Raw genomic sequence first — 27268 nt, 5'->3', positions numbered from 1 at the left:
CAAGACTTTCTATGTATCCTATACAGCCTTAGAGGCATATTTATTAAGGGTACTGAATGAAAAGCGTGAATCCTGTCGAAGTATCCTAACCTCCTTGTCATGAAGCTGAGAGGATAAGGGTCTTAGGGTATAGCGGAGGAGGGTGGGTGAAGCAACTGGGAATGTCTCTAGTCATGGTGTATATTTGGGCCATGTTAGTGTGGAATCTTCCTACAGTTCCTGGAGAAGAGTCCGAAGGAGGGACTTCATGTAGATGCCAATGTCCAAGAGCGTGTGAACCGAGAACATCATAATCTAGCAGTCTGTCCCTAGAGAAGGGGGCCATCCTAAGTCAATCCTTTGTGCATTTTATAGGATTTCCAGTCAGTTTGAGCTGATCATAGCTCATTATCTGTATATGTCTTAGTCTTTTAATAAGGAGCCTTAAATCTTAAAATAGAAGGTTTAAAGTTATTTTTAAAAGCAATCTACTTTAAAGAAGGTAAAACCAATCTCAATCATCTAACTATGCTACCTATTATTAAAGGCCTGAAAGAGCTTGTAGTGTAACCTGTCCTGTTCATTTCAGAACTATTTTTGACTGTTTGCATACTCAGACTTTTTTTTTTGCATTGAACGTATTGCTTCGCTTTTTGAAGACCATTTCCAGTTGGGACAGTTACTCATTTTTTAAATGAAAATGGAGGTTCTGAAATGCTCACCACATCTGAGTTTGATTCCTAGTTAGGCTTGGAAATGCTGTTTCAGAAAAGTTTGGTCCTTATTTGTCTGAAACTGTGCTAACTTCTTTTGGAAGTGCATTTAGATAAAGCAGCTGAAGTTTATTGAAGGTTTAAACAGATTTTCATTTTTAATATTAAGATGTCTGCTAGTGGGAAGATGCAGGCTCTTGAAGGAAATTTCAGATGCATGTCTCTGAAGATGTTATTTTTCAAAAGCTTTATTAAGAAAAGGGCAGAGCATAATTTTGAGTTACTCATTTTCAATGGTGTAGGATTAATTTGGGGAGAAGATCCTATGTTATGCTGGTGTGGCTGTTTTGAGATTATAAAAGATAGCTAATAGTAGACTCTCTTTTTTCTGCACAAGCATATAATTTTTTAAAAGATGAATTCTGCAGTATACAGCATTAATCATAAGAGATAAGAGATTGTATCAAAATTTCTTTTATCTTTCCTTCTCCCAGTATTGTTTGTCTGATTTATACCTCAATACCTAAGCTGCTTTCCTTAGGTTAATGATTACTTTTGTTGATAGTTGTTCAAAACACAGCACAAAAGTTTAGCTTTACAATTTCATATATATTAGTGAGTAATATAATGGACCTCGAGAAGTGCATAGTATTTTATACTGTAAATTGTTATGTAAGATTAAAAAGAAGTTCCTGGAACCATTTATACAATGACTTATTATATAGAAAACACTTTATTGGCACTAGTAACTCCCTACTCATACTTTTTTTTTGTTGGTTTTGTGCTTGTTGGCACTGTTTATATTCTACCTTTTTCACACAATTTAATGCTATAGTGATATGATCACAATGTTTTTATTACTTTTGCTTGTGAATGCAATCTGTTAGTTTCTTAGTATCTACCTGTCTTCCCTGCTTTTGAGTGTCCTTCAGTGTAATTCTTCTTTTCCTTATAGGTTCGTATGATGAAAGACAGGGATCCATCCTGGAAGCCTACTTTTATTGTAAAACCTGATGGAGGTTGCCAGGGGGATGGAATCTACCTCATTAAAGACCCTAGTGACATCAGACTGACTGGAGGCCTACAGAGCAGGCCAGCTGTGGTCCAGGAATATATTTGCAAACCACTGCTTGTTGATAAACTGAAATTTGATATTCGCCTATATGTCTTACTGAAATCTTTAGAACCCTTAGAGATTTATATAGCCAAAGATGGACTTTCTAGATTTTGTACAGAGCCCTATCAGGAACCCACTCTCAAAAACTTGCACCAGGTTTTTATGCACTTAACCAACTATTCATTAAATATTCATAGTGGGAATTTCATCCATTCTGACAATGTAAACACTGGCAGCAAGAGGACTTTCTCAAGCATTCTGTGCAGACTGTCTTCCAAAGGAGTTGATGTCAAAAAGGTGTGGTCAGATATAATTTCACTGGTGATTAAAACAATTATTGCCCTGACACCAGAGCTAAAAGTTTACTATCAATCTGACATACCAGCAGGAAAACCTGGGCCAACGTGCTTCCAGGTAGGTTGAAATTTTTGCTAGGAATGCAATTATTTATATGCATGGATTAATTTTATGGATGTTTCATTCCTTTTCTAAAAGCTTTTTTTAAATCTTTTTGTTGATCACTGGGAGGAAGTAGCAGGAAAGCAGGATAGCAGTTGTAAACTTAATAGTGCTCAGACTGAGCTCACAGCTTAGGTTCTCTGCACTCAAGTTTTAGCTTACAAATCACTGTTGCCTAGACTGAGAATTTTAAATGGGTATCAATTGTTAGTAGCAATATTCACTCTAACACCTAGATGTTAATAACGTGGAGCTTTGCAGCTTCATAACGTAGCTATGATGATGGCAATTTTAAGGTTTAATTATTGAGAATGCTAAGATTTCATGCTGACAGATGAAATTTTAGAAGGAGGGTATTGTGGAAGTAGCCATTTGTATTAAAGACAAATTGTTCCAGTAATTATTCAGCAATATATTTCCTTTCTTAGTTATTTCTCTTTTCTCCCTCAAAAGTTTCTTCCTTCCAAATGCTGGCATTTGAATGACCATTTTGTCAGCTCAGTTAGGAGGTCTAGCAGTTAGAAGTAGTTCTAGCAGACAGTTCTAGAAGATCTGTCACATTGTGGTATCTAACTGGCCCATTTAATTGTGGGCCTCCTGTGTACTCATTAGATTAGGAAGAATTTCCTCTTTTCATGTTGGATATTTGCTGGGACTTTTTAATGTAGTGATGAGGAAATTAAAGTGATTTCTATGGAATGTCCAACATGACAAGTGACCTTCACTGGACTTCTAGGCAGCTCTTATCAAGAAAACATTTGCAGGCTATGATTCAGTAAAGCTTTGGTAAGGCCTGACATTAAATTTAGGATGACTACTGAAGCAGCAATTTGCCAATTAGTGTCTAAATCTAAAATGAAAAGCCTAACAGATACATCCATCTTGGGCATAGTCTTCTTTCCATAGCAATTCACTTATTAAACACAAAAAAATTATATTCTGGTCACAAGTAGTACTTAATTAAAGAAGTTGGCTTAATCTGTAAGAAAGTGCTGAGTTTTCGTCAAAGTTGGTGGTCTCCTCAAAATCTCTGCAGTGTTGCCCAGAAAGGCAACATTTTAAAGGTTAGTTCAAATTATGCCCATCTGTGTCCCTGATATACGTATTATTTCACTGTTATATTACAATGTTATGCCCCTTGAAGGAGTTTGAAGATGCTCAGTAGATGTTATAGAGTAGAAACAGGTTTTTTTGCATATCATTCTTTTGAAGAAGCACTTCTGTGCAAGTAATGTTGAACTTCATTTCCTCAGTTGGAATGGAAGAGCAACCCCACAGATAGAGGAAACATATGGTAGCAGAAAGTTATGCTTTGTGAAATAACACTGTGAGTAGAATGAAAATAACATATTGCTTGATATGCACAGATTTTAGGGTTTGACATTCTCCTGATGAAAAACTTGAAGCCCATGTTACTTGAAGTAAATGCAAACCCCAGCATGAGAATAGAACATGAACAAGAGGTAAGATCTTTAACTAACAATATTATTGGAATGAAATTGTTTAGGGTTTGTTTTCTAGTCTCTTTCCTTTTTTGAAAGATGAGGACTGCCTGCTAATATAAAATCTCCAAGATCCTTTACAGTTTTCTGCTTTGAAATCATTGTTAATCTTATACCCCTGAAATATGACTTATTGGATTTCTCAAAGCTTTCCATCATCTTTGTCATAAATACATTTATTCATTGTCCCCTGTAGTTCACTTAACTGTGTTTAGGGAGTGGTAATAATTTTTTTTCAAGCTTGTATACATAATATAAATGGTAATAGTGGTAAGAAACTTTTTTTAATTTAAATTTACTAAAGATATGTGCCAAAATCAATATAATATATTGACAATGTTACAGTATCTGCTTATTCTTTAAGAAATATTTTGTACTCTGTCACTATGTATTTAAAACATACAGGGTATGTGTAAGGTTTGAGAAGATGTAGAGTAAATAATCATCAGTCTACACTGAATAATTGCATTCCTTCATAAATTAAAGCTGTCTCCTGGGGTGTTTGAAATCGTCCCAAGCCCTGTTGATGAAGAAGTGAAAGTAGCTGTTATCAGAGATACTCTTCGTCTAGTGGACCCTCAGAAACAAAAGAAAAAAGATATCCAGTAAGTGTGTTGACTTTCTTTGTTTTTTTCATCAGTGCTGATTAATAATTATAAAAGGGAAATATTTTTTCCAATTATATTAATTAATCCAGGAGAATGCTAATTGGTGGCTCAGTACAACGAGATACTCGGATTTGTGGGTCTGCTAAAGGAAGGACAGGAAAAAACAATTAATTGAGCTTTCTGTTTGGTGTCAGGAAGAACACTGTATGGTCCTCTTACAGTTCTGCATTGACTGCTTCATATGCTGTGTTTCTCCTGATGGGAATGTCATAAGTGTGAAACAAGCTGTGTAAGTGCTCTAGCGCAAGGAATTGATAAGGTCCACAAACTGAGAGTAGATCAGTTTACTATCCTGAAATAAGTTACTTTGATTCAGAACTGCTGCAGACAATCTAGTAATTCAGGCTTATTTACTTATACTTTTCCTTGAGACATCTCTCTCTATTCAAAACAGTCATGAGATGTAAATTTGTGTATTAATTCACAAATATGAATGATGTGAAAGTCACAAAGCACTCTGAAGCACCTGAATGGAACTGAAGAATATGAATATTGTATTTAGAAATTACTTCCCTATATCTGTCTTAATAAACATAGTTAAACAAAAATAGTTAGTTATAATCACAGGTCAATAATATGAATACAGATTCTGTAATGGAACAAAATAGAAAGTATCAATCTGATGCACCTAAGAGTGTCCTAGGAGATTCACAAACAAGTGGCAAAGCACTGCTGAACTAATCTTTCTCCTGTCTTAAGTTGGCAGCCAAGGATACACATTCGCTTTCTCTCCTGTGGAGCAGTGCAGAACTTAAAAGTAAGGGCACTGAAATAATCTCCTTCTTGTAAGTCAGGGGACTTCATGCAATCTGAATTTGTAAGCACTTTCTTTTGATAGGCCTTGACATACAATTTGCTTTCCCTTTTTTAAAGGTATATGTGATAATTCAGTGTAAAGTGACTTAGTATTTGTACATTTATTTGCTGTTTGCACTGTAAAGACTGATCTAGAAATGAGAAGAACTACCTGATGTAGCTTGCATGGAAATGCTTGTGGTAAGATCAGGCTGAGGGAGAAATAATGCTTTCTGTTTTAATGAAACAGCTCATTCTAAGCAGTTTCTCAGAGATGTGAAAGGGAGGCTTTTTTTCCTTAGAAATCCTTGACTACAGGTCTCTCTCTGTGCTAGACTGTTTTGTTCTTTTCTCATGTAGCAGCAAGTTTAAATATGTTATTCATATTCTTTAATGATTTCAAGGGCAAATTTACAGCCCTTATGTAGAAAGAAGTAACAGGAATAATTGTGTAGGAGCTGTACGTTCTTTAATACTTGCTAAAGATGCCCATAAACAAGACAGGATTGATATATTTATAAGATCTTTATTTATTAATGTAATATTATAAGATCAAACTTTTCTCTTGGAGGTAGTGCTACATATTTACAGGTACAGTGGTCAATGTATATGATGTCTTGCAAAGCAGTCTATACTATGTATTAACTGTACTTAACGTTCACTGTTAAGGTTAATTCAGTACTTGGAACTGAAGAAATCTTTTTTTTTTTTTAAAAAAAAACTGTAATTATTTAACTAGTCATGTCTTTTTTTTTTATACTGAAGTTATGTTAGGCATTCATTAACTATATATTACATATGGTAAAAAGGCAAATGATGATTACAAATAAATTCTTGGAGAACTCCAATATGTGTGGAAAGCTCACTCAATTGAGAATTCTCCTCTGATAGATTTTGACCACTAAATAATTTGTGACAGGATTAGTCAGTGATGAAATAAACCACTGGCTCTTCACAGCAAGAATTCATCAGTGGTACAGCTTTTTTTCAGGATAATCTTGTTTATAGAGCAACTTACTGCTGAGTATCTGCACATCTTTGTCATAAGGCAATCAATAATTGTATTTATTACTTCATATGGAGATATTCTTTACTGATTCTTTACTTTTCTGCACTGATACACAAGAACTCAGATGTGACAACTCGCCACCCATGCAGCTAAGATTTACCCTTTCTACTTCCAAATACTTTTTCTTGAGCTGATGCAGGTATGCTTCTCTCTGGAGGTATGACACCAACTTAAAAGATTCCTAAAGAATAATCATGTTGGAACTCTAAGTATATGGTGTTAGGTGCTAGGATGTCCATACAATATGTATTGCTCACATATAATTCTTTTGCCTTTGAACAAAATTTTGGTTGCATTTTCAAGTGGCTGCTGTGCATGGAAGTTCTTGTGAGGGACATGGCCTTACTGTAAGCTTCAAGGTGTAAAGACAAATAAAGGATCTCATTCTGATGACTTTTGTAGATTTACAAATTACAAACTGCAAAAGCATTTGAGATGGGAACTGAGCACCAGCCGCTTTTGCATTGTCTTCACTAGCAAAGGTTTTTAAATGCTTTCACTTTGTGTCCTTATTGTGTCGTTCATTTCAGAGGATTTCGATTAGTTCTAACGTGTGCTTCTGCATTCCCTGTCCAAATACTCCTACCAATAACTATACAGAAATGGCATCTTTATAAGTTTGCAGAACAAAGGTAATAATTAAATAACTGACTGCTTATAGAAAACTGAACAGTTGTATATCTATCCATTGTAATGTTTTTGCTATTCCAATTTCAACTGTCACATTAACGTTAAAAAAAGAATCTGAAAGGATTCTTCTGACAGCTAACCAGGCAGCAAACTTTGCAGACTTTATTTTTGATGCTAAGTCTTAGATAAAGCTTAACAATAATACTGAATACATGGAGAAAAAAATGTGAAACGTGAGCTGCATCTCAGATAAATATTCTGCTGTGGGGACAGATTTGGTTTTCCTCTAATTATCTACCAGAATAAAATAAATGAAGCATCTAAATGAAGGTGAGTTTTAGAAGTCATCCTAAAGCACTTCATTGTCAGGAAAGATTAATAGCTCAGAAATATTTGGTAGTTTAATTTTTCTTCGTCTTTATTGTGTTTTGGTTATTTTTTATCCTTTCTTCCTTTCATGTGATATGTAACATTGAAATGTAAGTTATGCTGAATCAGGGCAGTGCGGTTTATTGTGCCATACATATCATTTCTTCTTTTTAACAATATTCCATTCTTTACAGCTATTAATCACTAGCAATTATCTTGGCCCTGCCAATAATTACTCATTGAAAATCTGTAGCAAAACATACTTAAAAGTATCTAATCATTATAGTTCCAGAGTATGTACTGATCTTGTCTTAGTTTGCGGAATTTGTCTGGGTCACTTAAATACTGAGGTATGTGCTTAATATTTTGTGCATGTTTAAATATAAAATGAAATGCATGTTAGAATTTTGTATTACTGTTTAACAGAGGAAATCTCTTCAGTTTTAGAGATCAGGGAAGGCTTTTTGATGCAGAGAACGTAAGAAATTGCAACAGAGTAAAGTCACATAGGCACATGTGAACCTTGCGGGAGGGAGGAACAGGGAGGGTACAGCACAGTGAAAGGTATTTCTCTTCAAGGGTGTGAAAGCCCTGCATGACAAAATCCTTTCTATTTCATATGTAGAATATCTATTCTACATACAAAGATCCTGAAGGTAGTAGATATCCATATAAAGGTTAATATCCTTCTTTGCTGTATTAATTTCCTTGCTGCCTCTGAATCCTGTATCTTAGGGTAATGGTAGGCAGCGTACAAATACAGCAGTGTTCCGAAGAAACTGTATTAGTAGAGAGAATTGGAGCCATATACTCCTCTATAGGTTGAAGATACATGTCATCAGCTTGGTGTGTCTCAGGAGGAGAATCTGAAAGCAATTCTGTAGATTATTTTGTTAGGCTTATTTTAATACACTCCAAATCCATCCAGTGAATGTTATTTGGCCGTGCCAGACCAAGTACGTGCCTGGGTAGCCTTTCTAAAATTAATGGAGCAGACTATTAATCAAGTACGTTATGCATTTTGTTTTACTTTTTCTTGCTCTCTTTGTTAAAAAAAAAAAAAAAGAAAGAAAAAAAAAGAAAAAAAGTCCAGCTAAAAAGTGTGTATCTGTAAAAAGAGGAGTTTATATTTTTTTAATGAAATTTTCCAGCAGCTAAAATATGGAGCCTTTCCCCCCCACCCCAGCTTTGGTTTCTACACATCCTTTTTTTCTGTAGGTAATTTTATTCTTAATTAAAAAATTAATACATTTAATAAAATAGTATGGAAACTACTGATCCTTTACTTCTATCTATGTGGCAGTTCTGTTTCATGATTTTTTAAGGCCTGAGGTAGATCATCGCAATCCTCCAGTCTGATTACATGCTGAAACAAACATAATAATTTGTGGTTTAACTATTTTATTGAACAGCCTGAATTTTAAACTCCTTTATAAATCTGTTAAATGTTATCAAAACAGACCTTACTGTTTTTGGCATTACTATTGACTGAATAAAGAGGCTAGTCATGGCCAGTAAACTTGATTTCTGTTCTGAATGTCTGTCACCACTAATTTCAGAATTATAGTTCACAGTTTACATTTTGTCAGCTATTGTAGCTCTTTTGACCTGAATTTATGATCTAGAGGAGATTTTCAGTATTAGATTAGCCATATGGTCATTATATGGTCATGAGGGAGCTTTCCCCTTTGAGTGAGAAATCTATTGTAAAAAAAAGGAGGGGAGAGGGGTGAGAAATGTATTTTAGTTGTACTTAACATATGCAGAGCATCACTTAGAGCAGATGTGGCAATGCCCCTTAATGTGATAGAGAAGAGGTCCATGTTCGTTTTTATCCAACTCTGTAGCAGGCAGCCTGGCCAAGATTGTCAGAAAGGCTGGCTGCACCCCACTTGGAGTGAAATCCCTCTTGGGCAGTTGTATGAAGGTAGGGGCTGGACTGTGCTTCATAATGAAAGCTTTCTGTGCTTAAATTTGCTTTGGATTTACTTCTTGCAGCTGAGATGCTGTTCACAGCCTATCAAAGATGAGATAAGTGAGTTGATCTAAAGGAAATTTGCACGATTAAATGAATGGCCTAATGACACCAAGCAGCATTTGAAGTAAATCAACATTTTGAATGTAAACGGTAGATTAATTAAAAAAATCACTGATGCAAATCATTGTTTATATTGTGCCCCCAACATAAATTCCATTTTAAAAGGCTTCACAAAATTCTACTTTTTTGTGCCTAACTTTTAATCTCTGTCATATTAAAAGTTTTAATTTCAGTTTTTAAAGATTTAGTTGCTTAATCATTAAGAACTTATTCTTAAAATTGCTTTAGATTTGAGGTGCTAAAAGGAGTCTCAGACTTCTATGCAAATATTGTATACTCTCCACTAGATGTTACATAAAAAATATTTGACTGGTGGTATAACTGGAAGCTGTGTGTATCATTCATATTGGGTCTGCTCTAAATGTCTTAAAAATACCATTTGTATCATCTCACTAATGCTAATGACTTGCTTTCCTGTCCTGTCAGAAACATTTATATCCTAGTTTATTAATGCTAATTAATCCAGAGACAATAAGAGAATTGAATTTTTCGTTGCTGCTACTGTTTATTTTGTGTCCCAGTATGACCACTTGGATTTACATGCACAGGTTCTTATATATTTCAAGAGAGATAATATGGCATATTTCTCATTATTAGAAATATGAGTTGCTAACATAATAAAATCTGATTTTCACTTACTAGAAATGATGAAGATGCAAACTCTGAGTAATACAATGACTTTGATTCAGCACTGAAATAGTCATTGACAGAAGAAAGAATTGAAATACTTTGGTAACCAAATGTAATTTAATCTATGGCAGATAAATCTATGAATAATCAATTCATTGTGGCCACAAAAATGAGTGTTTTTTTTAATTACTTATTATTATATTGCTGTTTTTTTGTATAGCTTATCTTCTCTTGGGTGCTCATTCGCTGAACTTCATGCTTTTATATGTGGATTTCAACCTTGAAGTTTATTTTTGTTCTCATTTTTCTTTTTCTTATTTTTAAATGTCTAGTGCCATTCTCTTCTCTGGATTTTCTGGCTCTGGCAAATGTCAAATATGATTAACTAATTTTCTGAGCTGGAAGAACCTTGATGTGGTGTGTCAAACTTTTGCAAGATCAGCGTGCAAACACTAACTAATGTCACTCTGTTCAGAGCACAAATATTAATGTATGCCAGTTGAACTTTTTTTCTCTAAATGTTATATAATTAGGAAGAAATTTTAGTTGAGATTTTGTAGAACTTCTGCAGAAAATATCTTATTCTCTTCTTACACAATAGAAGGTAGTTCTTTTCCCCCCCTGCTGTATAGATTACCCATCTTCCTCACTTTAAACAGTTTCTTTCTCTGATATTAGACAAAGTTAATAGTTCCTAGGGGGAGAATAGTATGTAATCTGTATTAGATGAATGTCAAGAAATTAATTCATACTTTCTACTTACGTAGTTTCTGCCCTAAAAATAACTTATGCTAAAGTGGTAGCTTCTTCAGGAGGTAAGTTCTACTGTGCTACTGACTCATTGGTCTAATATTACCTATTGAATTGGAAGTTATTAAAGAGGAATGTGGGTCTTCTACTGAAACAACTATTTAAAAACTGATAAATGTTTGTCTTTCTTATATTCCAAAGACATTTTTCCAGTCTTCGTATTTAATTCCTGGCTCTGGTGTTAACCTTAGTCTGTTTTTATGCTATCAAATTGCAAATGAAGACTGGTTTGTCCAATTAGACTTGAATCATAATGTTTTGAGATGCAGCTAATCTAATTACACTTTTATTGACATACATTTGCTTTCTGTTTGTTCTTTAAAATTTCTACCTCAAAATAGAGGAAAACTTGAAGATAAGCTAAAGAATATGATTGGTCAAAAATGTTTCTGTAAAATCTGAACTTTACAAACGTTCTGATACATCAGAACATGCTATAGCATTTAAATTTCTTAGGTATTCACACCATATTACATTTTAATTTGATCACTAAGAAGCTTTTTGGCTTCCTCTTCTCTTATGCTGATTCTCAAATGCAAGGAAAACTTCTATGATAAAATATTATAGACGAGGAAGGTTTTATCCAAGTATGTTACTTGCCTCTTTCTCTCTGTAGTGCAAACACAAAAATTGTTGTAATTCTTGAGGTTTGCTCAAGAAGAAGGAAGGTCAGCAATAAATTAGAGTGGCCGCTTTGACTCCTTCTGAATGGCGTAAAAAATTAATGTGGAAATAGTGGGTCTAATATATCTTTATATTCAGTTATTTGGTTAGAGATTGTAAATGAGTTTTAGTGGTAATAGAATCTGGCCTGGGGCACAGCATACTTTGCAGCGCTCACAACCAGCAGTAACAACCGGGAGCAAAAATAGTCCCATTGGCTCCCTTCAACCGTAGTAAAAAGTCTGATAGCGAGGCTTCTCTGTGCTTGGGGGTGGTTAAAGCCTGGTGCTGTAAGGGAGAGCATAGATGTTGGCATTCCATTGGTTTGGCTCCTGCTTGATTGAATTCTAACAAAATAAGCTCATTTTGTTTTTTTTTAAACGTAAACTCAGTGATATTTCAGAGCATTCCTGGGAGCTCTGTTGGATACAGATGTTTGTTGTATCCAGCCATTGCTGATGACTTCAATGGAAAGAAGTGAAAGTTCGGATTAAGTGTGGTCAGAAATTTGCTCAGATTATGTTGGATAGGATAAAAACAAATAACAGTTTTGCCCTTATGCATCAAGTACTTAAGTATATACTTAAGTGTTTTGCTGAGTTAGCCCTCTGTACCTCTGAGAAAGTGAAATTACTGTAGCTCTTAAGGCCATTCATCTTCTCCTTTTACCTCAGAGGTAAACTGGCTTCTTTAAATAATAATAAGTAGAGAAATCTCTGATGTGCTTAGATGTTACTTCCATCATCTAGGGCTCCTTGTATGCAGCTTCTAAGCTTGACATCGCTTCAGCCTGAAAGGGGTTAGTGATTGTGCTTAATTTCCAAGGGCTTAATTTCAAACTAATTTTCAGTGTGTGGCTCAGCTTGTTTCTGGCTTCTCTGCCTCAGTCTAGGCAGCCATCCAGCTGTGAAGCCAAAGTAGTTTGCCAAAGAGTGCCCATCTGGAAAAACTCTTAAAAAAGTATCCTGTAGTTAAAGCTAAACAAAATGTACTTATGCCTAGTGAAATAGAAGAGAATATTACAGAGGAGAGCTTTGCTTCGCATGCTGTCTTTCTAGAAAACAGACTGCTCAGCAACACTGTAGATAAGGAAGTAACTGTCTTATTATAAAATTGATTTAATTGAAAACTAATTTCTTCCTCTTATAGGAAAGAGAAAAGTTGATTCTTTGTCTTCTCTACACATTCTGCAAATGCCATCTCATGTCTTCCTCTGCCAGAATGTGTTAATCACAGCCTGTCTGGTGTAAAGAAGAGAAGTAAAATGAGCAGTTGTTTCTTAAGGAACTTACTTAATTCTGTTGAATACATTTTGAAGAGATAGTGCTGTGTCCTGTTTTTTGGAGTTTTCCATAATTTATGCTTTAGTTTTCAATACAAGAAAACTGTTGTGCTTTGAAGTTAATAACACTTTTTTTTCCCTCATGTCTTTAATAATGGGCAGTGTCGGCATCTGCCTGATCTTGATGCCTGATCTGTCCAAGTGGGCTCACTAAGTTTGCACATTCGTATAGGCAAGGTGATCAGTGGTTAGACTTGAATACAAATTATATTTTTCCTGACACTTCAATATGCTAATCATTTGAGCCTAAGTTTCTGCTATCAGCAAAATAATCTTCACCTCTACTTACCCTGTAACTTGCTAACGTAATCTATTTTTTTAGGTGGTATCTTGACTTACTGAAGGAATAGTGATTCAGCTGCTCTCTTTAGTATTAGCTTTCTTATGGCTTTCACATATAGCACAATTTCCATTAGTTGCATCCAGTAAAATGCTTTTTGAATGAAATTTAATCTTCAGAATCTTAGTTAATTGTCTTGTCTAAAATTATGGATATACAAATATTTAATTTGTCATTTTTTCCTTTTACATTATTGAATATATCTCCTTGTGTTGCACAGAAGCAGCTCTGCTTATAAATGAAGCTTTTTAGTTGGTCTGCAATGCAAACTCTAGTTACTTCTAGTTTTTTCTAATCTTTCTGATATGAAATTACTTCCCACCAGTATCATTTTGATAAAATAGATGTCCAAATATTACTACAAAGATAAATTGTAGTGTATATATAGTTTGTATTTGTGAGTATAGCTATGTATATAGAGCATGTGTGTATGTATTTCTATATAGTGTAAAAATATGTTTTATGTCTTAGTTGTTTCCCTGCCATTTTAAAAATCTGTATGCCATGTATACCTAAAACTACTACCGACTGTGATAGTTTTGCTTGCATGAAGTCTGGAGGGTGAGCCAATCTCGTATAGCCTTTTGAACTTTTTGTCTTAGCTTCCAGTTATTTCTTTGCAAATTCTTCATGTGACCACCGAACTGCAGTATGTGCTTTATACTCTCTCAAGAATGGCACAATGCACAAATTGGTTTGGAAAATACAATTTCATGCAACCTAGGAAATGTTATAACAAATTGATCAGCCAAGGGCATGCTAAGGTACATCATTTTATATATTAGTAAAAGAAACAAATAATTTATGTGGAATAGGGCTCTGGGTCAATATTTTATTAGAGTAAAAGGGAATAAATTAATACATGACCATGGATTATATACCTGAATCCTAGTGGGAAGTTTTTATATACAAATGCATTTGAAGAATTATTTATTTGTAATGTATTTAAATGTCGGATTTAAGAATGGAAGAAAATAGTCATCAATCTTGGTGCAATTGTGAATTTTAGAGTAAATTTAATGATACTATAATTACCTCATGTAGTTATAAAAAACAGCACAATTCATTAACGTATTTTCACTTTATTTGATGTAAGCCATTAATTTACCTTACTGTAACATGAAAGCTCAACTCTGATCGTGTTAGCTTTCAACAAAGCATGTGCCATCCTTTCTTTCTGACAGATTGAAAGTAACGGATACTACCTTTCACTGACTGCAAAGTGTGTCTCAGCCTACAGGTTTCACCGACTTGGATGCAGGTTTTGGAGAGAGCACTGAAAAAAAGCAAGCTCCGTTCTAACATAGTTGGAATTTTAATAGGAGCAACTTTTTTTCATGAGTGATTTTCCAGATATTTCTAAATATTAAAAATGAAGTAATACTGTTTGAATTACCTGATGATATTCTTTTCAGTCTGAGTTTCTTTGTGTTGAGGAGACCCTCTTGCTTGAAGGGGATTTGAGTAAACCCATTAAGATACTAGGAAGGAGATAGAAATGATCATGTTTCTAACTGTAAACTTAATTTTGCTGAATTTCATATACAGTCATTAGTTTTTTCAGCATCACTAAAGAAATACTGAATATTGAGAACACTGAACATTGAGAAAAATTTGGGAAAATATTAGGTTCTTTTGGGTGTGCCTAAAACCTTATTTTAAAACTGAATTTATTTTAAAACTGATGTTATCTAATGGTTATGTTATGACTTCTTTTCAATATTTTGCATATTAAAATGCTGTGTAAAAGTTGCCACTAATGTGCTTATGGGTCTGCTTTTAGTTACATGTTTGGCTTCAAAAATTGTTCTTTAGCTCTTGTTTCTGTACAGCTCTCTTTTGCCTGGGATTTGGCTCCTATAAAAGCACTGCAGACTGCTCCCTGTTATCCAGAAGGTATTCTTTCTGTGGGAAAAGTGTTAATATATTATCCTCTGCCCCTCTTCCTGTCAAAAAGCTGGCAAGAATGATGGCAGGAATGGCTTTTGTGATATGACAGGAATTAAAATCTGAAGATGATGACACCTCTGAAGCTGCTGGGGTCTTAATTCTTCTTCATTCTTTAAAATACAGAATTCCTGGGTTTTTCTTTACCCCATAATGTCTGAAGTGGGATATCTAAATCAGACGTAAGGCCTTTTTCCTGCCTGAGAAAATAGCAAGAACAGAGGGATGAGGTTCTTTGTAGTTTCCGAACAAGTATATGCTCTGTTAAATATAAGTCATCTGACATTCGTTACAAGAGAACCTGGAGGAGGGGGAAGCAAAATTAGCCTAAGGAACCACAGAGGCAGAGGATGGGGAGACTTTAATAAGAGAGTTTCTCTGAGGTAAAGCCTGAAAGAATGGGAAATATAAGGATTTCAGATTGGAATTAGATTTTTACACGTCGACACTTAGCTGGAAATTGTTTCACAGACTAATTCAGTGGGTAGAAAGTATCAGAGTTTAAGTCAGGTTCTTGATCTGAAAAACAAATTTCACAGTGATTTCTTCTGACATATTTAAGTCCAGTCACTGTTCCATGCTTTATACATCAGTTGGTATGGTGTGTGCATCAATTCTCCATCTGGAAGATTGCTTTAAAAGAACAAGTCTGCCCTGCTGTTCCTTTTACCTATTGTCAAGGCAGTCGTCTTTGCCATGATAGATTCAGTTGATCACTGTGTAAGAGCATGTCAGAAGACAGAGTTGGGAAATGAGTCTGGCTTTCAGAATTTAGTACCAATATTTTAAAAGAAGACATGAATGTTGCTCAACTTTTTTACTGCAGACAAAAATCTATAATTTATAAATGAAAAGGTATAAAGGTATATAAATAATGTTTTTTTGAGGGTATGTTTAATATAGCAAGGGGTTGTAGGCCCAGGGAAATTACAGCAGTGAATGCTAGACATTCTTGTAAGACATTTTGTATAATATTGGAGTATAAATATTTCTGCACTGCTTTAATCTGTTCCCAGCATTATTGGTTAAAATAGAAATACTGATTATTCAAGGGAGACTTATTTGGGCAGTTGTGGACACACTGTCTTACTTCTTCCAGAAACAATTTTAGTTGAGGTGCTCAAACCAGTAGTTCTGAACAGTTTGAGTGGTTTTCTTCCTTTCTCCTTTCCCCTTCCCCTTTGCTGCTTGACTTCCATCCACCTCCTGCATCTTCCTCTCTCCATGCTGTATTGCCTTGAGCTTCTGTAGGCTTTTCTAGTGTATAACAGTATTGAACGATGCTTAATAATGCTTGAACGATGTTAATAATATCTGATAGCTGTTTTCCTTTCTGGAAGAACATCACTTTAAAATAGCATGGATGTACATCAGAGCTGGAAATACCAATTTTTTCAGTTTGCTCTTACAGGAATACTGTGATTTGTTGAGACAAAAAGTTTGAAAACAGTATCTTTTAATATTTATTTTGCAAGGGTTTTTTTTGTTATAGCTTGGAGATAAATGCAAGCATTTATTTTGCTAGCGTTTGGTCTTAAATAGATGTGGAATGAGCAATGAAGGAAAATGGAGATTATTCCTCTCTGATTTTACAAGAACTTTATTATTCTCATCAGCTTCAGGCCATCAGAAAGTTACTTGTTCTCAGATACTGCACATAATGAGTATGAATATTAGATCATAACTATGAGAACTGTTTGCTTATTCTCCTATTTGTACTCGTGTAATAATGGCAAGGGAGTGCAAAGCAGGTTTTTAAGGGACAGCAAAATTAAGTGCTTGGGATCTTGGCTTGACTTAAGGAAAGGCATTGAACAGAAGAATAACATTTTCCCTCTTACAGATATCCTTCAGGTGTCAGTTCTGCAGTATCCTGGTTTTATTACATCAATCACAAGCAGCTTAAGGCTTCCAAAAACATAGTCACAGACAGATGTTGAGCCTGTCTGGGGATTAGAAATATCCTCTTCCATTAAGTATAAATTAACTTAATCACCAGGTATGAAAGATAAGCAGCATAAACATTATTCCCTGAAGCTTTCATTAAAATTAAAATTCTATTTAAAACTAGGTTCATATTTTCCATGACTTGATCCCCCTTCAAAGAGATTATATCTGCTATAAATTTTTACAGTGACAGAGTGACAGAAATTAATGTATTGGGGGCAGCGATGTTCTGTATAATTTAGCTTCTACTGCTAGTTTCCTTTTAGAAAGGGAGTTGATTGGCTTGTTTCTCAGTAAAAATTTGTCTCTAGACTCTGAAAAAATTATAAAGCAATAAACCTGCCTAGCACCCAGTCACCACAATGAAATGAAAGCATAAAGCCATATGACTTAGAGCAGCATAATCATCAACAGTTATTTTATATGTGTAGAGTTCAGCTGCTTTAATAAGAGAATTATTGCTGATAAAATGCAATTGCAATGTTGCTCTCTGCTCCACTGGATTTCAGGGTAAAGCTCCTTTTCTGCCCTAGCGTAAGCATATGACTGCTTTCTAAGAATAATTTTCATAGGGAAAAGGTACCATGTGGTTTAGTTTTACTGTTCTACCTTGAGACACTTGGTGGTCTAGTTTAATGCTGGTTTAAATGTCCTATCAGGCCTTAACTACTACCTTTAAGGCACACACTTCTAAAGAAGCAAAAGAAAGAGTGGAGAAATAATAAGGCACATAAGTACTTTAAAAGCAAATAATGAACACAGGCAAATCTACTACAAATAATAAAGTCTGCCTCCATAAAGAAAATGAAGTTGGGGGCCATATTTAATGACTTCTTTTCTACAATAATTTTTTTTTTGCTACAGCAGAAGATAGCCCTTTGATGCAGGTTTTTCATTGCTTATGCATTATTTCATTATAGTAATGCAATATTTTCTGCACCATTCAAATATATTGCCGGTAATAGCATAAGCATTCACTGCTGCTGTTACATAAAAAGTAATAAATCTTTAGCTAATACTGATATTATTCTTATAATGATAAAGTTAGAAATAAAAAATCTCAGTTAATAATTAGGAAATAATTCTCTTTTTCAGTGCATTGCATCTGAGAAGCCTCAGATGCATTTCTTCGTTTTAATTATTTAAGCTGTGTATTAGGGAGTGGTAGAGAAGAGAAAATAGGTCAAGCGGCAACTCGGAGATCCAGTTGGATATTGATCACAGGTGTCCAGTATCTGGTTTATGATTCTTAAGTATGTCTCTCCTCTCCCTGGTGTGCTGTTGGATTGATTCCTGCCATAACTGGTAAGGTAAGAGTGTAACCAAGCTAGGCATGTTCACAGTGTCGGTGGTGAAGGCTTACAATGTTGGGTGTCTGCTTTCAAAGAGTTCAATCCATTAAACTTCAGTTTAAAATCCCAAGAGAATTAACTCAGCCTCAGTTTTCTGGGTTTTGATTTACATAATGGATTTGTTGGAAATCTAACCATTTCCTTTCCTATGTATTTCTTTTTAAAATACCTGAAAAATACATTCTGTCTACTCTGGAAGATACTAAGATCACAAGGACCTAAATTGTCTAAAAATGTCGATTTTTTTCCAAGGATAGTGGTGTAAATTCTCATTTGTTAATCAGGGACAGATAAGTCCACTCCAAACTATGGACAATTTTTCAGATAACTTAATGACTGGCTTTCATGCTTTTCAAGTTTCTCTGACACATTTGTTTCTCTGGCTGGCTCATCTTCTGATCTTTCCATGGCTGTGTGGTCAGGGAAAGGATGCAAGTCTTCCTTGTCCCCTACATGCCAGTATTTCAGGATGGCTGCAGTGGTGTTAGCTGTTCCTGCCTTACGAATTTTTTTATGCAATATGAAAATTTATTTATTTATATTATGGAATATTGGAAGCTCTTGTTTCCACAGCATTTTTCACACAAAAGTAAACAGCATCTGAATGGTCTTACCTAGCAGGGAAGAGAAGTGACCTTATTTCTGTAGGCTAAAACTGAGAAATTGAGTGCAGTGGGTCTCTGCACTATCTCCTGTTTGAATTCTCCTGAATTCACAAAAATTCCTCTGAGCAACACAAGATTCAGAGCAGAAATGCTCTGTACATATACTTTGAAAGGAAAGTATTAGTGTTAGTGCTCAGAGAAAACTTGTAGACAACTGTAGTAAGTAAATTCATTGGTTGTGCAGCTGCCTGACATGCTTCCTAATCAATAAACGACATTTCTTTCCAGACAAAATGTGTAGGACAGCACATTAGCTTGTCTGAGGTTCTGAGTCTGATGGAGAGGTTCTGATCTTCTCTGTGAAGGATACGAAAATATTAGTAGTATTCTCATCCATCACTTTGTGTCCTTAGTGTGGAGCAAATCAAGTTTTTAGCTTTTGCATTTAGGAAACACTCATTAACAATGTATTAAGAAGGCAAACTTTCTCAGTCTTGTTTTCTTTCAAAAGCAATTTAATTTTTAATGAGAGGAATATTTACTTTTATAATAAATCTATCCCATATGAAGAGGCAGTGAACCATCCCTCTCAGAAAGGGCAAAGAGTGTGTGTGGATCTTATGGAGTTGATACGTGGTAAACAAATAATACTCCTGGGACAGAAAATGGAAAGCCTGGAACTAGCAGATACTCCGTGTGAGAGCTGCTTTGAATGTTGATGATAGACTGCAGGGGTTTCAGTTCAACTTTTTTAATAGTTTGATAAATTGTTTTGTTGTTGTTAAGAAACTGGCAAGACCATGGAGTACATTTTGAATTTATCTATGGGCTCATTTAAAAAGTATTTGTTTGCTGATTCCGAGAAGCAAACTTAGGGTGCTCTGTATCTTTCACCCCTCCAGAGTGAATGCAGTATTGATTATTTCTGTTGTCAGAGTGCCTTGCTCAAGGTGCAAACAAAATTAGACTTGATCACGCTCACAATGAGATTACCATCCAAATGAGGTAATCTGACTGCTTTATTTCTCTAATTGAGATATGGATTCTTCTTTTTTAAACAGATGGAAATTCTAGTTCGTTTCAGCACTCTTCCTATTTTCAAGAGACAGGATATCTGCTCTGTTTTCCAAATGCATTTTGTATGATTTGAAGTTTGATAACGGCAGCACTGCTGACAGTTAACTATGTTAATAAAAGTAATTGGGTTAATTAATAAAAGACAATTCATGAATGACTATTACATCCCCAGCAGTGTCTTTATACTGCTGTTTCCTAAACAATTTACTTCTGTGAATGCACACACAAATACCATAATAACATACGCTTATCTATTTCTTGGGATGTCCATATACTATACTGGTGAATGGGAGAATAGATAATTTGTCATGCAAAAGCTTCTGTGTTTTTAACTGTGTTAACATACTCCTTGCTTTGAGAATAGAGGCTCAGCTTAGGGAATAATTATAGCCTCGGTATCCAGAACATAATATTTTCTTTTCTTAGGTAAGCAGCTGTCAGCTGATACAAAAATTGCTTAATATTCCTTCTAGCAATGCCCTAAATGTTAAATATACCAAGCGAACATTTATAGCTATAGTAAAACTGGGTAAGAATTGTGATATTAATATCAACTTGACAGCTAAAATTTGTATAAAAGTATACAAAAATATTGTGAATGTTGAAGCCTTTAATTAGTTGTTGCATATTTTGTTTTCCCCTTAGCAGCTTGTACTTGCATAAAGATTAAGGCCAGTCAGAAGAAAAGGGATATAACATAGATGGAAAAAAATCTTAAATTAATAATCGTGTGTAAAAGATAAGTAGTCTTAGATGTAGTTTCCGTAAGCTTTATTAAAATTGAAATTCTTTTTTAAAGATGTGGTTAATATTTTCCCCACAGTTGATCATTTCTAAAGAAAGATTTGTCATGAGTAGCCGAATTAGAGAAATTAATGTATTGAGGTCAGACATTAGTATGCAAATTAAACATTGCTTTTATTTTGTGTGGCACCAGAAGCATTACCTTATGTTTGACCTTTCATTCATTTAGTCTGACTCAGCTATGTCAGTCAAACAATTAATTCTAAGTAGCAACTTTAAAGTACGGGGCTCAGCTTTCTTCTCCTTCCTTTGTCTTCTGAAAAGCCTGTAAGAAAGGGGCTAATAGAGAGAAAATCTTTGCAAATTTCTCTTTTTGGAGACTTGTTTCATCATCTTGGAGTTTCTTATCCTTCCGCCACAATTGCACTGTGGTGCTTGTCCACAAACACGCTGCAAGGTTTTCAGGGAGACTAGGACAAAACTGTTTGTGTTGCGCAGGAACTCCCAAAATGAAGTCCTGAATGAGATCATACATAAAAGGTTGCTGGAGTATGAAAGAACTGCATAGTAAATATTGCATAGACATTTTTTAGAGTCTTGTAGGTCTGAAAGGTAACCACTACAGAAATATGTACTCCTGCATTTTGCAGTTAACTGATGAATTAATGGTATAAATGGAGATGAAAATCCCCCATAATTTTCACTGCTGCTGTTCTTCAAGCTGTATTTCTGCTTTGCACTTTAATGCTTACACCAGCCTTTGATATGATGACCCCTTGGGAGTTATGACATTCAGTTTACCCTTATGGTGTGTAGATGGCAGATGGCAACTGAAATTCAGAAAAAAAATGTAATGGTGCATTACAAGTGAGTGTAATTTATCTAGCAGTAAGGAAAAAATATGTTGTGCACTGTTTCCTTGCAAAAATGTGCAGATCATAGTAAAATTCTGATTTTATAGATACTGAGTCTGGTTGTAATATTCCTAGCTAGGCAGTTTTTCTTAATTAGTTGGGCTGAGACCACATTGAGTTTCGGTACATACAAGTATGTTGAATAGAACTACAGAAAATAAACTTTTATTGAAACTTTTATTACTGTCTGTGGTAGCAATGGAGAAATATACTCTGACTATAGTCAGTGTAAATGCTTCCAGTTAAGGTGAGCGTGTGGAATAGTCAAGTCTATGTATCAATTCAGTTTCACAGATATGGACAAGGTCTCATGCAGGCTTGTTTTTAAAAGTCTTGGTCTCATTAAAAGCACAGAATATACCTTTCACTTGAATTAAGGTTATGTGATCAAATTATTAAGGACTGTAGTGCATTAGAAAATCTTGGCAGGGAAAAAAAAAAGCTGAAGAATGAAAACAAAATATTAAACTTCATAAAAGCAGTGACCGGTAAAAATAATTTAAGAACTATATTCTCTTTTTTACTTAATGGAAGTATAAAATTTGCAATAAAGATTAGAATTAAGTTTTCTTGTTCTGATTTATACATTATGAAAGCCTATAAAATATTTAAGTGGAAAGGAAGAGACGTGAAATTAGCATACCAAAAAGCTGTTTCTATTTAAAAATACTTTTAAAATAAGTAATATGGCTTTAGGAGCCATTCCAATGCAAGTTTGAAGAAGGGAATTGGTTTTGAGACGTTACCTATGATCTCAAGGAAGCTGCAGAGTTTTTTTTTCTGTAGAACAGGGAGGGAGAAAGAAATTGTAGATGACAGCTTAGGACCTCAGCTTTATTATATTCTATAGTATTTTTTCTTTGACCATAAAGCCATTTTTTCTATGATCATAAACAATTTCTATAACCATAATACAAATCAAACATAGTCCTGTTTAATAATTTGAATGTCTCTTCTAGGCAATAATTTATATTCCTTTTTCAGGCAGGTGGAATCTTCTGTGTTTTTTCCATCCCTTAATACTTTGTCCTACTTGTAATAACAGCCAAGCAGAACTGGGTAACAGAACTATTTCCCTTTGGTTTGGGATCAAATGTGAACCATTATTTTAAACAGTTATTTTTGTTTTGGATACTGAACAGTCTTTTGAAAGCAGAATGTGGGAAATGGTCTGAAAAAGGATACCTGCTTGAGAATATATCAATTTATTTGGAGCCATACAAGTGATAACAGACTCTCATCACAAAAATAAATCCCTTCCTTATTAATAGAGATGGGAGCAGATAAGGGGATGCACTGTGATGATCCGAGAGATCCCTTCCAGTCCTTCCTTCCCCATGAGCAGATAGTCATATTACAGTTATCATCACTAGCTGTGTTTCCAAATTAGCTTTTTCATAAAATTTAGGGAAATAGCCTAGAAAAAATCTGGAAAATGATACTTAGAAAGAGAAACATGAATACCCCAAATAGATTGTGTATCCTCTAAATTCTTCATGCTGTTTTGTAACTATGGGCTGAAGAGGAAACTGATTTGCAGAACAGAACTAAAGAGTTTTTCCTGAATTCTTAGAGTGATAAAAATGCAAGTAAAGTATCTACTTAAGAACATCATGTAGATTAGCTAGTCCTCAATCTTTTGAAAGGCAGCCGCTGTGGCCTTCGGGATCACAGAGGCAGGCCACCTGTGCGTTCGCTCCAGAAAACTAATCTCCTGCTTAGAGTACCTTAATGGTGTCTTAATGCTTTTTAACTTCAGCTTTCCAGATACCTATATGGGTTCAAAGCAATGATTTCCTCCAAATTCGGGCAGATTGCTATGATCAAGTCTTTGATTTTGAAAATATGCAATAGAAAAGTATTCTGTTCATGAGGAGCTACTTCTGGAGGGCTAGGGATATCTGAATGAGGTATCTGTCACTCTGTATGGGTAGTCAGTGACCAAGCACAGTGTGCCTTGGAGCAGGGACAGAAACAAGAGAAAGCTGAAAAGCAGAGAACAGGGGCTAGGATAGTTTGGGTTACAAAGATGACAATATGATTTGATTGACCCCTGTGGAATAATAAAAATATATATATATATCGGTGGAAAACAGTAAAAGAATGAAGAGGAGAATTTCAGATGCACAAAAGGCTGTTAGGTATTTGCTTAGAAAGTCCTTAGAGTTAGTAGACTAATTCTATTTCTGCATTTATAAACCTCTGCCCTAAATGTCCAGGGGATCATGTACACACTGAATGTTTTCAGCCCACACAAGGTAGAAGATAACACTGTGCCAATTTAAATTTCCCAGCCAACTGCTGTTCTGCCACTCTGCTAGGATAAAATGTTTCACTGGAGGATTAATGAGCAGCAAAGTTAACAGTTATGAGACAAGCACATTTTAAAATCTTGGTTAGGTGTCCTACTTCTCTTTCTTAATAAATAAACTTGTCTTAGTAACTATTCTGGGAACACGAAAGAGAACAAAAATGGTCCAGATGGATAATTGACAAAATTACACAAATATTTTTTGTGAAAATAGGGGCTTTTTGTAAAGGTGTAAATGTGTATCATTTCCCCAAAATAATACATCTAGAGCATTCATTTACCATTATGTTTTGAGTGTTCTCTTCATTACCATTTAACATTTCTTTGAAGATAGGGATTGACAAATGAAAGGCTGAAAAAGTCTGTTTTAAACCATTGCACTTCCCCAGAAGTTCCAAAGCCTGTTATTTCAGCAGCAATTTGTGGTGGTTTCAGTCACTTTTAGCATGCCTTATTTACATATGTAGTCATTCAGTACTGTCATTTTATGCGAAAAAAAATAAATTGAAATTAGCTCCTGAGCCATGCCCTGTGAATGAATTTTCACGTGTGTCCTCTATCTCACGGAACCAGATCTTCTGATGATTAATTTGAGGGCCAAAATTAGGATGCATAAAAAAAGCGTCTTTTCCGATGGAGATCTGGATTTGCAGCTGGTGGTGGTACTGTGCGAGCTGCAGCCCAGCACGCCGCAGCTCCTTCGCTCGCGGGGTCGCTGGCGGGGTGCGGCCGCCTCCCTTCCAAGGCTGGAAGGGGCCGCGCAGCAACCAGCAGCTCCTGAGGCTGTCTTGTATTTTCCTGAAGCTGATCCCTGTAACAATCTCCTCAGCATTTTCTGTGAAAAAAGAAATTTAATGAAATTTCATCTGTTGTGCTTGTTTCTTTAAAGTAAGACTTAATATTGTTTAACTGAAAACATTAATGAATAACATACAATCCAAGATACTCTTAAATTTAAAACTATAAAGTGTTTAGGTTTTCCTGTATAGTAAAGCATGATTAGAATTCTGTAGAGGCCGAACTAAAATTATATTACAGAACAACATAGCCTTTCTTACTGAATATAAGTTTTCACATTTGGTCAAGGCGTAATTTAAGTGACTAAAGATTGTAATTTTTCAATTCCCTAAGAAAACCTTTAAGATTAATGGAAGACAATATACTTATCATTTTTTGGCTGTACTTATGCTCACTCTCTTGGCAGGTAGGGAGACTCAATGGCTACAAAACCATCATCTAACTGTTCATGAGGAAGAGCAAAACTAATAATTTATTATTTGCTTTACTTAGCTAAAGACAGACGTAACATTTTAAATCTACTGTGCCATTTGCTGGACAAAGACTGCAGTATCTTCTGCCACTCATCTCACTAGGGCAGTCTGATACTATAATTTTGATTTCATTGTTAACTTTATTTAAATGTTTTTTGTTTAATCTTTTGTGGTTTTGTAGATGGCTGTGAGGAACACATCCACCAAATCATGCCAGCAATTAAAAAGCAATTGAGTTGGATGTTCTGTAGCTTTTATCTTATAATGGAAATTTTGTAGCAAGTGCATGAACATCTAAGTGTGCTTCCTTCACTGTGTGGTTTCTTTATAGTCTGTAGTGAGCACACGAAAAACTGTAGTGAGGAACCGTGTCTGCACACAGTGCTGGATGAGCTTGCAGTTGCAGGTTGGACCAGACCTTCTGAGGTTCCTACCTGAATCAGTCTGTGAAACTATGAATTATAATTATACCTCAGACCATTAATGGGATCACCTTGTTGACAAGGCAAAGTCTTTCTTACTGGAACTTTTTTAACTTTTTTTGAGGCTTCACTACTTAAAACCCATGGTCTCTGTAACACGTATGAAAAGAAGTTGTTGGTGTGGGTGCCTGTATACACTGTCTGGTCAGATTATAGTGCCCAACAGTACTTGGTTATCTCATGGAGAAGAAATTGGAGGTAATATCTAGTAATAGAAGGATTCATGCGTATAAAGTATTGAAAAGCCGTTCCCCCATGGGATTAAACAATCTTTGCAGGTACTAGTTTCAGGGTAGGATTTTTTTTACTATTCTAGCTACCTAATATTGCAAAAGTAGCTTTGTACCAGACCAGCTTCTAGGAGAGAACGTTATCAAAGCACTGCCTCTTTAGAAACTTTTGTTTCTTAGCAAATCGTCACAAGTAGAAATATTCAGCTTTGGTGAATGTAAGTGTGGATATAAAAGAAGTACCATTATTTTAAAAGTTTGTTTGCAACAATAGTTTTGTTACAAGAACAGATGCTTTGTGCAGTGCAGCATGACGGCTCATCAGAGCAGGCCGTGGCCTGGCAGTTGCACTTACCAAGACATTGAAAGAGGTTAAACACAGGTGTCCTTTACAAAGAGCTGTCACAACTGCAACTGAAGTTCAAAGTTCTTCTAAATAAACTTACAGCTGACATTTCGTGCAGAGAGAAGTTTCCAGCCTCAGATCCATGCCAAGCAGTGATACTGGTGGTTAAGAGCCATCTGGGAGGTCTTGCAGTTGCTGAAGAGCTGCTGCATTTTGGAGGTGTGAGAAACGTCTGTAGCTGTGAATGGCTGAGTAAATGAAGAGCTCAAATTCAAAGAGGGTTGAAAACTTTGCCCCTGAAAATGTCTTTTAGAAATTAGATATCACAATTTAACTTACTTTTTTTTTTTTTTTTTTTTTTTTTCAATTATTGCACTTTTTTTGTAGAGTGACTTTATCTTCTTAAAGTTGCCGTACATTTATTTTCGGAATACCTATTACAAGAAGTAAAAAGTATTACTTTGAAGTATTGTACACTGAAAGGGGACCTAGTAGGCAATGGAGTAAATCTCTTTCAGGGAAATTTACCAAAAAAACAAGGCTAAGATAAAGCATGGGATATTTGTTCTGGATGACTGACTACAGAATAGTTATAAGAAGGCTAAGGAAGTCTGCTGTCTTTTAGAAAATGAGTTGGAAGGTGCAGATTTACTGTATATTTGACTTGATAATTTTTACAGTACTGTGGGTGGATAATAACCATGTTGATTGTTACTCTCTGCTGGAATAGAGCTTTATGAAGTACACTAAATCTGCTCAGGAACACAAAAGATCAATGTAGTTAAAGCACTAATTTTTTAGTACCTAGTGTGAATTGTACTTATTCTTGATGATGGGTACTTAGAAAAATGACTGGAA

General features: G+C 35.1%; 1 protein-coding gene across 1 annotated transcript in view; it reads left to right on the top strand.

Annotated features, from left to right (window-relative positions):
• The window catches only part of TTLL11 (tubulin tyrosine ligase like 11), a 59910-nt gene that overhangs the window by 17724 nt on the left and 14918 nt on the right, over positions 1–27268 (top strand). The window contains exons 4-6 of the mRNA XM_062591175.1: positions 1648–2223; positions 3636–3731; positions 4257–4375. Of these exons, the coding sequence (XP_062447159.1) occupies positions 1648–2223; positions 3636–3731; positions 4257–4375 (791 nt within the window). The remainder of the gene's footprint in view (positions 1–1647; positions 2224–3635; positions 3732–4256; positions 4376–27268) is intronic.

This window comes from Rhea pennata, chromosome 18 (genome assembly GCF_028389875.1).
Source record: "Rhea pennata isolate bPtePen1 chromosome 18, bPtePen1.pri, whole genome shotgun sequence".
NCBI lineage: Eukaryota > Metazoa > Chordata > Aves > Rheiformes > Rheidae > Rhea > Rhea pennata.
Note: the sequence above shows the minus strand (reverse complement) of the source record. Positions and strands in the feature narration are given on the sequence as shown.